Source organism: Monopterus albus, unplaced genomic scaffold (genome assembly GCF_001952655.1).
Source record: "Monopterus albus unplaced genomic scaffold, M_albus_1.0 scaffold539.1, whole genome shotgun sequence".
In the NCBI taxonomy this organism is placed as follows: Eukaryota; Metazoa; Chordata; class Actinopteri; order Synbranchiformes; family Synbranchidae; genus Monopterus; species Monopterus albus.
In genome coordinates, this window is record NW_018128419.1 from 9,797 (window position 1) to 24,197 (window position 14,401).

The 14,401-nt window shown below is 42.6% G+C and overlaps 1 protein-coding gene, 1 long non-coding RNA gene and 1 pseudogene across 3 annotated transcripts; 1 reads left to right on the plus strand and 2 right to left on the minus strand.

Annotated features, from left to right (window-relative positions):
* Positions 1-2,729, minus strand: part of LOC109953064 (tapasin-related protein-like) — a 4,227-nt pseudogene extending 1,498 nt beyond the window's left edge.
* Positions 2,730-3,068: 339 nt separating this feature from the next.
* Positions 3,069-10,516, plus strand: gemin4 (gem (nuclear organelle) associated protein 4). Its single transcript, XM_020588428.1, has 6 exons — positions 3,069-3,316; positions 4,036-6,108; positions 7,036-7,192; positions 7,341-7,611; positions 8,421-9,107; positions 10,105-10,516. The coding sequence occupies exons 1-6, from the start codon at positions 3,307-3,309 to the stop codon at positions 10,324-10,326; spliced, it is 3,420 nt and encodes a 1,139-aa protein (XP_020444084.1). The 5' UTR covers positions 3,069-3,306; the 3' UTR covers positions 10,327-10,516.
* Positions 10,314-14,391, minus strand: LOC109953059 (uncharacterized). 2 transcript variants are annotated; one of them, XR_002273843.1, is made up of 4 exons: positions 14,299-14,391; positions 12,677-12,771; positions 11,786-11,929; positions 10,314-10,401 (listed from the first exon to the last, which is right to left on the minus strand). It is a non-coding gene; the product is annotated as an uncharacterized LOC109953059 (long non-coding RNA). The 2 variants fall into 2 exon arrangements; XR_002273844.1 differs by lacking the exon at positions 10,314-10,401 and adding an exon at positions 10,856-11,136.
* Between the last annotated feature and the right edge of the window lie 10 nt (positions 14,392-14,401).

Genomic DNA, 14,401 nt, shown 5'->3' on the forward strand with positions numbered 1-14,401 from the left:
GCAGAACGTTCTGGAGCACCTTAGGGAGAGGGGCGCCAACCCTCTGGCCTGACGCTGCCGGGTCCTGCTCGTACCAAACTATCTCCACATCCAGAGGGTAGTAGTTCTCCGCGTCACAAACAACCTTCTTGTCCTCATCCACCTGCAGGGAGAGAATGGGTCCAACGTTCACTGAGACACGGGGAGGTTCTGCGGAGAGGGAGAAAATTTAAATGAAAGCTTGTTTATCCTGATATCAGACACCCCCATCGTTCACTGTTATATATGAGCCTGAAAATGATTTACTCCAAATAACAAGTTTACTGTTCTTCAGCTCTTTTGACTAGAGTCATAACTCTGGTCCCAGTCAATCAATAAATCACTCGCAAACAAAACTACTCAAGTTTTTGGACTTTACTCCATGACAACGCCTTTATTGGACTAAAGCTTGCATTTTTTTTTACTGGACTCTTGTGGGTTTCTGAAAGTAAGCCATGCATCTACTTCACTTTATGATGCCAGCCTTGGCTTTCATAATTACTATGCATATTGTTAAATGAGTTTTGGATCCTTCTTTATTCACTTAGGGTGAGGGTGGTATATAGTCTATTTCAATGCAGTCTCTGTGTGTGGGAGAGACAGAGATGGAGGGTAGGGATTGTGGGTAGGATGCACCGTGCAGTGTATGTAAGTTAGGTTTGTTCTGACGGTGACTCTGTATCTAAGGATTTTTTTTTAGAAATTGTTCATCAGTTCGATGTATGTCTTGATTTCCAAAGGCTTCAAATAATGCAGAAGTCTTTTAATGTAGTAAATTTAAAAAACGATTCAAAGACACAGCTAACAAAAACCAAGAAAAGAGAACATTACCTATTAATTACATTTGTTTTAGAATTGAAAAGGACTTCCCTCAAGAAATATGTCTAATGAGCTCACACATGCAAAATTACAATATATACAGCATCATATTTATATTCTGCATATGAGCATTTTATACTAGTGCGTCCTGAATCACAACTTCTGTGGGTCTCGCTCACCTTCGATATGCAGATTTATATCCAGGTTGGCAAAGAGTGGAATCACTGACACTGAACAAATGTATGTCCCCTCGCTGGTCATCTTGGTGAAGGGGACTGTATAGGAGGCATCCCCGCCTGCCAGGCTCTTCAGCCCAACCCCGGTTCCCTGGGTCTGCCCTGAGCGGCTGGTATGGCTCGGGTCTCTCCCCTATGCTGCCGGTGCCACTCCACAGTGAAGCTTGGCCCCTTGTGGTCAACAGCAAACTGGCAGTGGAGCTTCTGCTGGGAGCCCAGGCCTGCTTTCACTGATGGAGTCTGTGTTTTGACGACCATGACAACTACAGAAACACATCAGACAGAGAAACACTTTGGTTAGACTGTGATATAGAGCTGATATCAACTTTAGAGTTCCAGATTATTAAAGACAGCGAGTGACCTGTTGTTGTGAGTATGTCCCTGTCCCCGATAGCAGGCCAGCTGCGGTAGCCCTGCCGTCCTGAGGGGGGCTGGGCAGTGGTGTCTGAGGAAGCCAATGACAGTGAACCTGCCCTTGCTGTGTTTCAGGGTGCAGCTGAACCAGTGGTTGTACTCCTGAGCCCCCTGGACAGGCCAGCGGACATGGATGCCCTCTGTACTGTACCTACGCAGCTCACACTCCAACTCCTCTGCCTCCACCTCATCCACATAGTGCCGCAGGTCCAACTTGGATCCTAGAACAAAAGAGAATACAACAGAATAGAAAAGAACAGAATAGTCCACAGTCTGTTAACTGAGCATCTCTTTCTTACCAGTGACCAGGAAAGTGATGGCATGCGGGTTAATGGGAGCATCTCCTTTTTGACCAAACTGCAACATGGCTTCTCTGTGGATGTGCTGAGTCTCCGTGTGCCCCTCATTATTCAGGAACACGTGCTCATCAGTGAACTGGCAGGGCAGCTCTGACATCTCACGGACACACAGGACACCTACGAGACCACACTGATCAGTACAGTCAGCTAACATCTGTTAACAGCAGCAGTATAGACAGCACAGTGTAGCAGAGTACTGAGTAGGAGAGTAACTGAGTACATTTACTCAAGTACTGTTACTTGAGTAACACAAGCTGCCCAGCAATAATTCAAATTCTAATCATATACTGTAAGCTAGTTAGCATTAGCTCCACCTTTATCAACATTAAATGTGATGTACACAATAATACAATAGTATGATATCTTAGTACATTAATGTGAAATGTGCCATTCTGTATAATGAGTACTTTTACTTTTGGTACTGTAAGTGTATTTTAATGCTCATACTTATGTTTTACTTAAGAATCATTTTGAATGCAGGCCCTCAACTTGTAGCAGAGTATTTGTACTGGTATTGCTGTCACTATTTAAGTAAACAAAGTACTTCTTCCACCACTGTAGTATAGTGAGCAGTGTAATATACTTTATGTAGTCGTCAGTTCATTCGAGTCATATGGGCTATTACACCTAATGACACGATGTCCTACATGTTAGCTCCAAAAACGCCACAATCTTCAACAAAGCTGCAGTCAGTGACTTACCTGCACATAGGCACAAGTAAATAAGTATCTTTAAGATTAAACCCATGATAATACATTGGTAGAAATCCCCTTGTAACGAGAGTTCCACTCTGAGCTGTGCAGCTAAGAAGGCGCACTTTCACTTTCGTTTCCCAGGACAAAACATAAACTTTGCCTGTAGCTCCTCCTGTCACGTGGTGAAACGCTCAAATAATGCAGACAAAATGCTTTTAAACGAATTTTACATGTCCCATGTGCCCGTGTTCTAAATACAGCTTATTGTTTAAACAGTCATTTCTATGCTTTATGTTCGGTGAAAAATGTTGTATGCTATAACACACATAAAATCGGGAAAGCAACGATAAATCACATGTTTCTTAACTATGTTTTTAACATTTTAACATTTAGAAAATTCAACACCTTGCGAACATTATCGAACGGGCAGTGTTTTTTGTTAACACCGGGTTCCAGTTGCAGTACTCGGTGCGTCCTGCTGTGGCGCTATACAAAAAAACAAACCCTGAGAGCAGCGGGTCGCTTTTGTCTTTTAACACGTTGATGCGGAACAACGGAAGCGCCTTATACGAACGTTTGACATGCTGCTATAAATTTGTGAAGAGCTTTTTAGAGCGACGGAATATGCTTCATTGAGTTATTCGTGGTTTATTCGACTAATTTGACTTCTGACCGCTGTGGTGCAGCTCATGGGTGGCACCCAGAGCGGGACTAAAATAAGCTACTGAGGACTCTACATTCAGAAGCTAAGTGGTGATATCAGTCATGGACAAAGGTAACGTCAACTTTTTGTAAGTTTTAATACAAAAAAACTTTCTCTGACGCTACTCATACTAAAGCTGTTTAGTTTTTCAAATCTGTTGTATTTCTCAAAGTCAAGACTGAAGTCTGGTTCTACTATTTCGATGGCAGTGTCCCAAACAGCATATTTTGCGGAAAACAGCTGCATTGCAAGTAACAGCTCAGCCAATAACGTTAGTTCTCATTATTGTACATAGATATAAGATATTTGGGTGAAAGAAGATTGTGAGATAGACAGGAAAACCAAAACTATTTATTCAAGCAGACGCTGTTTTGTGAATTAATTCCTAATCAGCAAAATGGATGCCTAGATATATCAGATATGTTTTCACAGGTTAGGAAAAAAAGCATTAAACCACATTTTCTAGAAGGTATTATAGGCCGTTATTTCATGATAGATTACTAATAAACGATGAGAGCTGGAAATTATTTGGCAGTAAATTAACTAGCAATTGTTTTTCTTTATAATTATAAGTTTAAGTAATTTTTTTAAACAAAACACTGATAAATGTGTTGCTTTCATCTGTTGTATATGATAGTACATTTTGGTTATGAACTGTTCATGATAACACAACTGTCCCCCTCTTGTCTGTAGGATCTAGCAAAGTTTCAGAACTGGATGATTGGACAAGCCTGAATGAGCGGTGTACTGCTCCTTGCCTTAGTTTTGAGCCTGTTCTCTTGTGCTTTCAGATTCAGCCGTTCTTCAGGGTGCGTTCCTCCTGGCTAATAAGCTCTGCCTCCCCTCATCCCTGTCCTCCATTCAGAAAGCTGACTGGATTAGGGTGGGCCATCCAGTCGCAGAGGCAGTCAGAGAAATCTGCGGACAGGACCAGCTTGGCGGTCGCCCCAACACAAAGGCTTGTTACTGGAAAAAGAAGATAGTTTGCGTTGTGTGGCTGAAGCTGTTGTGCAGGGAGACCAGAGAGGATGTAGAGAGAGGATGGAGAGAGAACCCTTTTTTCCCTCTCCAGAATGGCCTCCCTGAGGTCAGCCATGCTGTCTTGCTAGAGCTGGTGAAGTCAACAGCAGCTGCAGATATTTTTGCCCATTTCCTCCTGTGTCTTCCTCAATCTCAGGTCTGCACTGAGCTAGAAAGACTGACGCAACATGTGAGGAGCAGTCCCATGAGGGAAGATGATATTCAGCTTTTTCTGGATGTGTGGTGGGAAATGTGGAAGGGCAGAGATGATCAGAAAGGAGGAGAAGGAGATAGCATAGAGGCAATGTTTGCTAACCAGGTTAGTCATCTGTCCTGTAAGTCCTCTAGTCTGTCCCCTCAGGCTGCCAAGAGATTAAAGCTTGACACATCAGATGAATTGGCATCATCACCGACTACTGATATCCTGTACATTCTCCTTCGTGCACTAGAAGACATGAAAGGTCACATAAGCTCAGCAGACCTGTGTCTCCAAGCCCTCTCCATTTCTCTTGATTCTCTGTACACATCCTTCTTAATAGACCAAGAAGTCAAACTTCCAACTAAAGAGAAGATGTACATCCTGTCTAAAGTTGTCAGTATCAGAGAAAATAAGGAGGAGAAACTGAGTCCTGAACTTATTCAAGAAGCCCAGAGAGACTTGCGTGCTTCTCACTCGCCATCTCAGTTTCAACCAAGCAGGATGAAACTTGGTGAAGCCTTGAAGATTATAACAGAACTTGCTCAGTTTTGGCTTAACAGTGGGCTGCTGACACTGTACGACAGCTCGGTTCCTGGTTACTTTGCATTCAAACTACAACAAAGCCTGCAGAGAGTCCTGACAGCCCTACATGAAGCAGAAGAGCCTCAGAGTATGATTGAAATGCCTGTTCAGGAGAAAGAGAAGAACATACTCAGAGGATTGCTGGAGTCACTGGCTTTCCCTGCCTTAGAGAACAGCCCTGCAGTGAACGTAGAGGTTACCACAGTCATCATCAGTCACTGTCTGGAAGACTATCAGAACTTCGCTGTGTTATTTGCCCGTGAGAGGTCATGGGCCTCCTATAATGAGCTCTGGCTGGACTGCTTGGAAAAGAACCAGGCAGCCTTCCAGCAGCACAACACGCTCATTGAGCTCGCCTCCACCGTCATGAGTAAACTACAAAGTGAGAGCTCAAATGTGAGCCAGTGCAGGAAACTGATAAAAGTGATTGTGGACATTTTCTCTGCGCTTTCAGTAGAAGACCAGAATAAATCCTTGGCTGCCATGCTGAGGCTATCCAGCAGGGGGTTCTTCAAGTGTTCTCTCCCCTCTGCTGTGACTGATGGATTTGAACAGGAGCTCAACATGGCCTTCAATTGCATCATCCAAGGAGGGGGTGGCACTTCAGCTATAGCATCACAGGCCAGTCTGAACACAGCAGCCTCGTTAGTAGCGAGAGTGGCTTTTCAGAACCCCAAGGCCGCTTTGAGATCTTGTTGCCATTCAGCTATTTTCAACAAGGGGGCTTTCTCACTTATAGCTAAGATCCTGCAGCAGCTGCCAGGACTCAGAGGACAGAGGGGTCGAAAAAATGCAACTCAAAGTAAAGATGAAGAAAGAACAAAGGCAGAGGAAAATATAAATGGAGAGGTTGCTGTGAGTGGGAGCAGCCTTATCTGCAGGTGTCTCCAGGAGATGCTCAAGACCAAATCACTGTCAGCCAGTGAGAGAGAGCAGTTTATAAAGTTTCTGGGTCTGCTGATGATGCCAACCATAACAGCTGAGGGGGAAGAACTGTTGCAAAGTTTTCTGCTACCTCAGGAGGTCGTGAACACTTTTGTCATTCCTAACCTTGCCATTATGGGTGAGTACCCTGATATTCATGCTTTAAAACACTGTAAGCTTCTATTATTTCCATTTACAGGCTTACATGTTTATGTAGGAATCTTGTCTCTTTATAATATGCATTTGGGTAATTAGTGACACAGTTTGATACTGAGATCTGAGATATATTGGTTAGCTTGAACTTTCTTCAAGAAGTGTCACAAACTAATCTGAATTTACTCACTAGCTTTTTTTTTATTTTTGGAAACCTCATCCCATACTCTTAATCAGTAACTGAAGTTGTGTTGGAAGTTGGTTTAAATGATGGACAAGGTTACAGTTTGATTATTCTGTAGACACGCCATCTTAGTTGTTTAAACCAACTTCAAGACACCTGAACAAAGTTTATGTAATCCTGTGAAATCAGATCAGAAGTCACATCTGCTTGTAAGTCACCTTAGAGTTACAAGTATTTTGTCAAACTTATTCCCAAGGTCAATAATGAACTTTAATGTAGATCAGGACTAGTAAACAGGCTAGGCAGGTATATCAGTATTGTTACAAATATCAGGTGACAGGAAATGGCAGAGAAGCCAAAGCTATGATGGGGTGAATATGAAAGTATTTTTTAATAGAGAGCACTGCTGTGTCACTTACTGTATATCCTGGTCACAGTTAATCACATTTAAAGCAGGAATTGTACATTTTCAACCTATAATTTAACATATTGTCAATGTAGAAAGTCATTATGGCTAACATGCAGGTTCCTCTATGTATCTAGCTTAGAGAGTGTTAGCATTTAGTTTGATATTCGCTCTCCTGGGTGAAAAATCTGATTCTTAATGTTGTCAAATGCTCTGTTGTGCTCACTAAGGCAAGTAGTGCACAATTTATTGGTGTGTGTTTTGAGTAAATAAAATAATTTTGAGCTGGTCCACTCCAATGTACTCTTTTTGTTTCCCTCCAGGTCACAGTTCCTTTGACATAGAACTGAGCATGCAACTTCTCCATGCTGCTGTGTGTGTGGATGTCCAGGATCGAGCCTGTTCTCGGCACTGGGTGTTGGACTGCTCTCCCTTTCCCCTACTCTACATCCTTGCCCAGCTACACAACCAGGCTCTCAGGTTTGTATGAGGAGTGTTTTTGTAGGCAGACACAGATATTTGATATTATATTGTTTTATTCCTGAACGGTTCAGTTTTTACTTAACACCCAGAAAGCTGACCTTGACCCAGCTTTAATTTCAACATGTATCCATACAAATCTCTGTAGGAGTTGGGAGCAGCCAGCAGAGGGCGCTGCCCACCACTGGTCCATGGACTCCAAGGAGCTTTTGGTGTCTGTGCTGACCACACTGGGGCAGCTGGTGGGTGCAGAGGTGGCAGCAGCCCCTAACAGCTGGTCCAGAGCTCTGTTCTGGCTCTACAACAAGATAGAGGAGCTGGACTGGACAGTGAGGTTCCACCTGAAGCCTGTGTGGGGGCAACACTTTAAAAATGAAGTTCCCTCATCTCTGCTGACTGTGTGTGATCTACCGGAGCAGGTAAAAACTTGTCTGAGTTTGACTTAATCTTGAGTTTCTTTGGATACATTATTCTACCAAGGTTTCAGATAAAAGCAGGACTATGTGCTCTTACATTCATAAATAACACAGTCCAAGTTCTCCCAGTGCAATTGTTGGCTCAGGCAAACTGTAGTGTATGATCAACAAACCTCAGCTAGGTAGAAGACTGTTTCTATTAAATACAGGTGAAACAACTGGTGACTGGTAAAAAAAAAAATGCAAATTTTTTTGAAAATCAAAAATACTTTAAAACAAAGTATCAAGATATGACAGAAGTCAACATTTAATGGTAGCATTTGAGAAATAATTGAAACACAAATAGATAATTTGTCATGTTCTGACAGCACGGTGGCACAGTGCTTAGCACCGTTGCCTCACAGTGAGAAGGTTCCGGGTTCGGGCCCCACCTGGGACCTTTCTGTGTGGAGTTTGCATGTTCTCCCCGTGCTTGCGTGGGTTCTCTCCGGGTTCCTCCCACAGTCCAAAGACATGCAGCGTAGGTTGATTGGTGTCTCTAAATTGCCCATAGGAGTGTGTGTGGTGTTGTCTATGTGTTAGCCCTGCGATGGATTGGCGACCTGTCCAGGGTGTACCCCGCCTTCGCCCGATTGCCGGCCGGGATTGGCTCCGGCCCACCTCCGTGACACTGTTCAGGGATTAAGCGGTAGAAAATGAATGAATGAATGTCATGTTCTGGGAATAAAGTCATTGCTACCTTGTTTTTTGTTTGCCTTTGATTCTGTAGTAAACTGATACATCTTTCCTTGTCTCGTCTCTGTCCTGTGCAGGAGTGGTCAGGTCTGGACCTGCCCCAGTACGGCCAGGGTACCGGCCTTTTGGCCTGGATGGAGTGCTGCACTATATCAGACTCTCTGAAGTCCACCATGTTGTCCTGTCTCTCTTTGGACCAGCGCCAGGTTGAACACGTCAGCATGTTCAGCAAAGGCCTGCTGGTGGCTCTGACCCAGGTCTTTCCATGCTGCTCCATCTCCCAGTGGTCCAGGCTGCTGGGAACGCTGAGGGAGCTGATCACCTCCAGTCGTCTCCACGTCCCCTTCTCACTTGAGTATGTGGACTATCTGCCCCTTCTGGACTTGAGGAGGTTTTCATGTGAGCTCCGCCTGTCAGTCCTCCTGCTGCGAGTCCTTCAGCTGCTCTGTGGGTCCAGCTGCTCACACTGGCTGTCAGCAGACAGCTGGGCACACATTGGCAGGTTATACGCCCATGCTGTGAGGGAGATGATGAATTCGGTAAGAGCCAAGCTGCCTCTTCCTGCATCTGGTTCAACGCCTCCTAAAACACCAGCATTTAGAGACTCGGACCCTTCCTGCACTTCAGTTAAAGCTTCTAAAACATCCAGAGACTCTCCTCTGAAATCAAATGAGTCACAGGTGGAAGATGAGGTGGAGACGGTTCCTAGCCAGGAAGTCCTTTTTGTTCTCAGCCAGCTCTTCTGCCATGTTCAGCACATCCAGGTAGGAGTGATAAACAATAAAACCACAAAGACAGAGCGCAAAACATCATACTCTGAAAACAACACCCACTGGGGGGGAAGTTCGTCACTCTCCACTGTGAAGGTGTATCTTTGGAAATGTGGTCTTTTTACAAAAAACTGAGAAATGCCTAAATGCTGTCTATGTGGTCGAATGCATAACCAAGAAGCCAAAGAACCAAGAGTTAAAGGTTTAAAAGCTGCTGAACAAAAAACCAAAGCTTTACAAAGACAAAAGTGGGTAAGATGTGAAGCATTAGCAGAAAGAACGGGAAAAGAGGATCCTGACACTATGTATAATAAGCATGAAGCCAGCATCTTGTATGTTTGTAGGTGCCTTATCTAACTACAGTAGCTTGCTAACATAGCATTACCATTTATTTATTAGTCATATGTAGAGGGAAGCTGGTCATAACTAAAATGATGGGACAAGTTGGCGGTTAGCAGTGTGTGCCATCTACTGCAATTAGCTAAGGTACCCACAAACATTACTGCATAGCTTTCTGATTTATAACAAGCTGCACACTGTAAAATGCTGTAGCTTAACTTCTGGGAATGCTGTAAGCTAAACTGCTCTTTAGAAATTTGCCTTGATGGTGACAAAATGCTTGCTGCAGATCGAGTGTCAGGATCCCCCAGTTTCCCTGTTTTTCCTGAGAATGCATCACATTTCTTAAAGGTTCTCTTTTTTTTTTTGTTAGGCAGCTTTTAAAACCAACTCTAGGTTTTTGTCCTTATTGGTAGCGCATCCTACTACATAGAACCTTTTAGGCTTTTTTTGTAAAAAGACCACTGACAGAGCAGTGCCTTCACTCAATACAAAGCCAATGGAGCGAGATGAATTGTTTTCCCCCTCGTGTGTCCTAAAGGCGCTCTGTCTCCTTGCCACTAAAAATACTAGATTTAAAGTCATTTCCCTTTGCCTCGTTTAACTAAATAGATTCTCCTAACCTGTCAGTGGTTACATGTCCTCCTCCCAGGTGATGATGCCAGGAGGCCAGTGTGAACCGTTGTTCCTGTCCAGTCTGGAGATCCTCAGTCACTACAAAGCCATCATGGCCACCTTTCCTGACAGCAGCAGTCCGCTGGAGAGCGACAACACCCGACACTTCTTCTCCACCATCACAGACAACCTGGAGAACCAAGAGATGAAGGCTGTGCTGCAGCAGAAGATTGCTCAGCTTGTGTCATCAGCCGGTTAACAGGCACTGGTTTTTCCTCCACTGGAGGGGGCTCCAAATTCAGTTGAAGACCTTGAGCATGTCTGTGGATCATTTCTGTAAAAGGAGATCATTTCAGTTATCAGTGTTTTATGCTGTACTCTTATGGCGTTATTGCAAATATGTGTGAATAAAAAGCCAACATTTCACAGTAAATGAGTTTGCACTGCCTCAGTAATATTCATTTGTACTTGGAAGCTGAGCTGTTAGAGGCTCTTGACCAAGACGTGATGCCTGAGACGGCCTGTTAATTTGAACTAGAGAGTTAATTAAATTTTCTATTTTATTACGTCTGCTTACACTTGGGACACGCATACATTAGCCCTGCAGACCCCCACACTGCCATCATCGAGCCTTTTAAGAGCAAACTATCAAGACAATTTAAAGGTTTCTTTTTAAAATAGTGTCTTAATATTCTCTGTACATTAGTAAAGAATTATACTAATGTAGCCCTAACAACATTTAGGGCTGTTTTTTCTTTAGTAAAAATCGATAAATATATACAATTCAGACATTCTAAGTCAGATAAAAGCTGCATAATGATGCAGTGCACAACAAACACTGAGCTGCTGAGACTTGGCCGCACAGTTCTGTACTGGTGCGGGTAAAATAGTGAGGTCAAAAAAAGCTGCTTCATGCAGTGGTTAGCACCAGTCTGTGGGTTCTTCTCCAGCTTCGTACCACAGTGCAAAACCATGCAGCTTAAACTGCATCCGTCTAGGTGATACACTAGAAGCCTATCCCGACTGTACAACGCCTCTCACTCAGTGTGGGCTGGGGCTGGCTCCAGGCCTGTTTTGAGAAAAGTCTTTAAGATCTTGAGAAAACTGTTCAATAGGGCGAATAAACATCTTTAAGAACAGAAGTCAGTTGTAATAAATCCTCCTTCATGAAGGTGATGATCTGTTTTTGTTCAAACTGCTTTAGAGAGGTGGTGATTCCACTCCAAGATCATTTTGGAGGATCTGGTTTTATTGTTTTGTCTACACCATTTATATCAGTAAGCCTATTAGCTCTGTATAATGCAGTACAGTTCAACAGCAGCACAAGCTACAGCCTTCACAATGACCAAACAGTTGAATCAACATCTCTCTGAAACAAAAACATGAAGGAGAATCTACTGCAGCACTGCTGTAACAGGCTGCAAAGATTTTAGCTTGGTGTACCTAATAAAATACCAGCTGAGTGTATTTTGAGAAAAGTCTTCTCAACTCAAAAAAAGCTCACAAGAAAAGAGACATTTCACATAAAAGGTTTTACAAATGTTCTTGTAAAATTGCATCTCTGGAAATATTTTTTTCTCAAAATATGACTTTTTCTCATTATGACCCTATTCATACAACTTTTCTCTTAATGTCGTGACTACATGGTCAGAATCTTTGTTTCCCCAAACCTAACAGCGACCTTACATGTGTGGAGCAAGGATCAGCAGGTTACTCACAGTGTGCTGAGACAGGGAAGGCCATCATTCTGTGCACCTTACATCCAGGACATGAAGAGGAAGACCAAGATCCAGTGTGTGAAGAAGCTCAGGGCGACAGTGACACCACTGATTCTGTGCAGCCTGGTCTTGTCGCAAGCCCAGCTGGATATGGGGACAAAGAACAAAAGGAATGCACCTGTATTGTTACTATGCTTGTAGGACACTTCCCATTTAATCTCGCAACTTCAGTCAAAAGAATTTCAGATTTTGACTAAAGTCCTATAGTTACATACTAGTAAAAACAAAACGCTATAAAAAAAAAGACTAAACAATGAGTAGCTTTTGGCATTTTCTGCTTTTAATAACTATATAATTTTCAATTGGCATTTTGCTGCTATTTAACAGCAGTTTGTAGACAGGAAACATGGAAAGACAGGGGGCACGATGTGCAACAAAGGTTCCTGGCCCCTACACTGTAACCATTTGGTTACCAATGTGCTCCAACAAAATTCATTTAGACATAAATGGACCATTTAAATAATAACTTAGCAAGTACATTTTTCTTATTACTCATTATGCTCACAGTATCACATTTAAACAAAATGAAATTTGTCATATGATGCTGTAGGTACTTTACCACTGCTGTATAAACTACTTTTTCAACATCTGTTCAGCAGTTTCAGGCACTGACTGTATATAAAGATGGACAACTGACAACTGCCAGAAGTGAAGCCACTGCCCGGATAACATCTTAGATGAAGGTGGAGTGACCAATATGGCTGATCTTTTTATCTTTTGTGGTTTTTCAACCGACACTTTAGGCCACACCAAAGCAGATCTGAGAGAGTGCCACAGCAGGGAAATTGGGATACAACAATAGTAAATAAAGATGTCATCTAAGTGATTTACCTGGAGGAGGATCTTGCCTATGGAGATGGAGTGCTGAACTCTGGTGGTGAACAGGCAGCTGATGAAAAAAAATCACCCAGTCCTCTTCTGAAGAACTGCAAACCAGAATGCAGAGCCAAAGCCAGTCAGCCTTTACATGTGCATTCACACCAAACAAGACCAATCAAGTGTAAACACACTGTAGGAACCACAGGGGTAATGGGCATGAAAATTTGAAGCAGCACCACAGTGAGGGGTCCATATTCTGATCAGGGTAATGGGCATGAAAATTTGAAGCAGCGCCAGGTGATGGAGAACCAACAACCAGTCCTTGATGAGGAACACCCTCCTTGTCTGAAGATAGTGGCCACTCTGCACTAGCATGACCTTTGATCCACTGAGTATGGCTCAATATCATAGGCCTAAATATCTGGTGCCACAGAGGGAGCTACAAACAAAACATGACTGTATGGCGAGACCATAAACTGTATATAAAAATACACAAAGTGAGAGCTCCTAGAAGTGAAGCCACTGGCAGCCAATTGCCCCCGGTAGCTGGTTGGAGTATGTCATTAATCCTACCCCTCCATGTCAGCAGATACAAAAGCCAAACAAAAAATTAAAATTACAAGTCAAATAAAATTTTCCCAAAGGTGATCTCTGTTGTTTTTGATAGAGTTTTGACTGATGGTCTGATAATGTCACTCTACTATTCACTAGAATCTGGTTGCAAAATGCCAAAATGGTAGCCACTATATTCAAGATATTTTCGCCTCACTTTTGCATAGTGGAGTTAAGTGGTGACGTGGTCCATTTTTATATACAGTCCCTGGGTGAGATAGCAAGAATCTTCACTGAATCAACATGCAAACAAAATGTTATACATAAAAAAAAAAAAAAAAAAAAAGTTGCCTGTCTCAAGGGGAATATCCAGCAAAGTCACCTTGCATAAAAATGTGTCATAAAAGTTTGAGTGACATGAATTGTTCGTTGATTCAGTGATTGTTAATAAACTGTGACAAGTGTTTGTAACACAATGAATGCCTACTGTAGCTTTATAGTGTGACTAACCTACACACATCAGCCATAACATACCTGCAGGATGTCACTAGTTATTCCAGCTATAGTAGCCAAAAATGTATGGAAGACGGAAACCAGTCTTGTTTATAGATTATTACACGCAACGCCATTGAAATATATGCGAAAAATTTATTGCATCACTTACTGGCACCAATGTTTTTAGCATAAAAGAATATTTTAAGTAGTTAACCCACTCAAAAGTCCTACTTGGTTTCTTCGGCCAACAAATTATATATAATAATCAAAAACTCAGTAAAAATCTAATTTTTAAATAGTTTTGTACGTCTTAATACCACCCCACTGCGTTTGAGAAAGAGGAGGCTTTAAAAAAAACTTTACTTAAAGGGGACTTTGGCAATTATATGAGTGCCGAAATAACCAACTCTTTATAGTAATCTATATAAAACAGCTGTCTAACCGACGAAACATATGTACATTTACAGAAAAGGAAAAGACCAATAAACTGTTATGTTTCTCAAGGGAGTTCGGTGAATTAAACTGTTGATGACGCTCGTGGACAAAAACTACGTCGCCATTACTACAGTGGGCGAACGCTGACTTACGTATTTTTCCTGAAGCTGTAGAAGAGCTGCCATTGCCAGGGGTGGCCAATTCCAGTCCTCGAGGGCTGCTCAGCTGTGTTCAGTCAGTCAGAAGCTGGAAGAT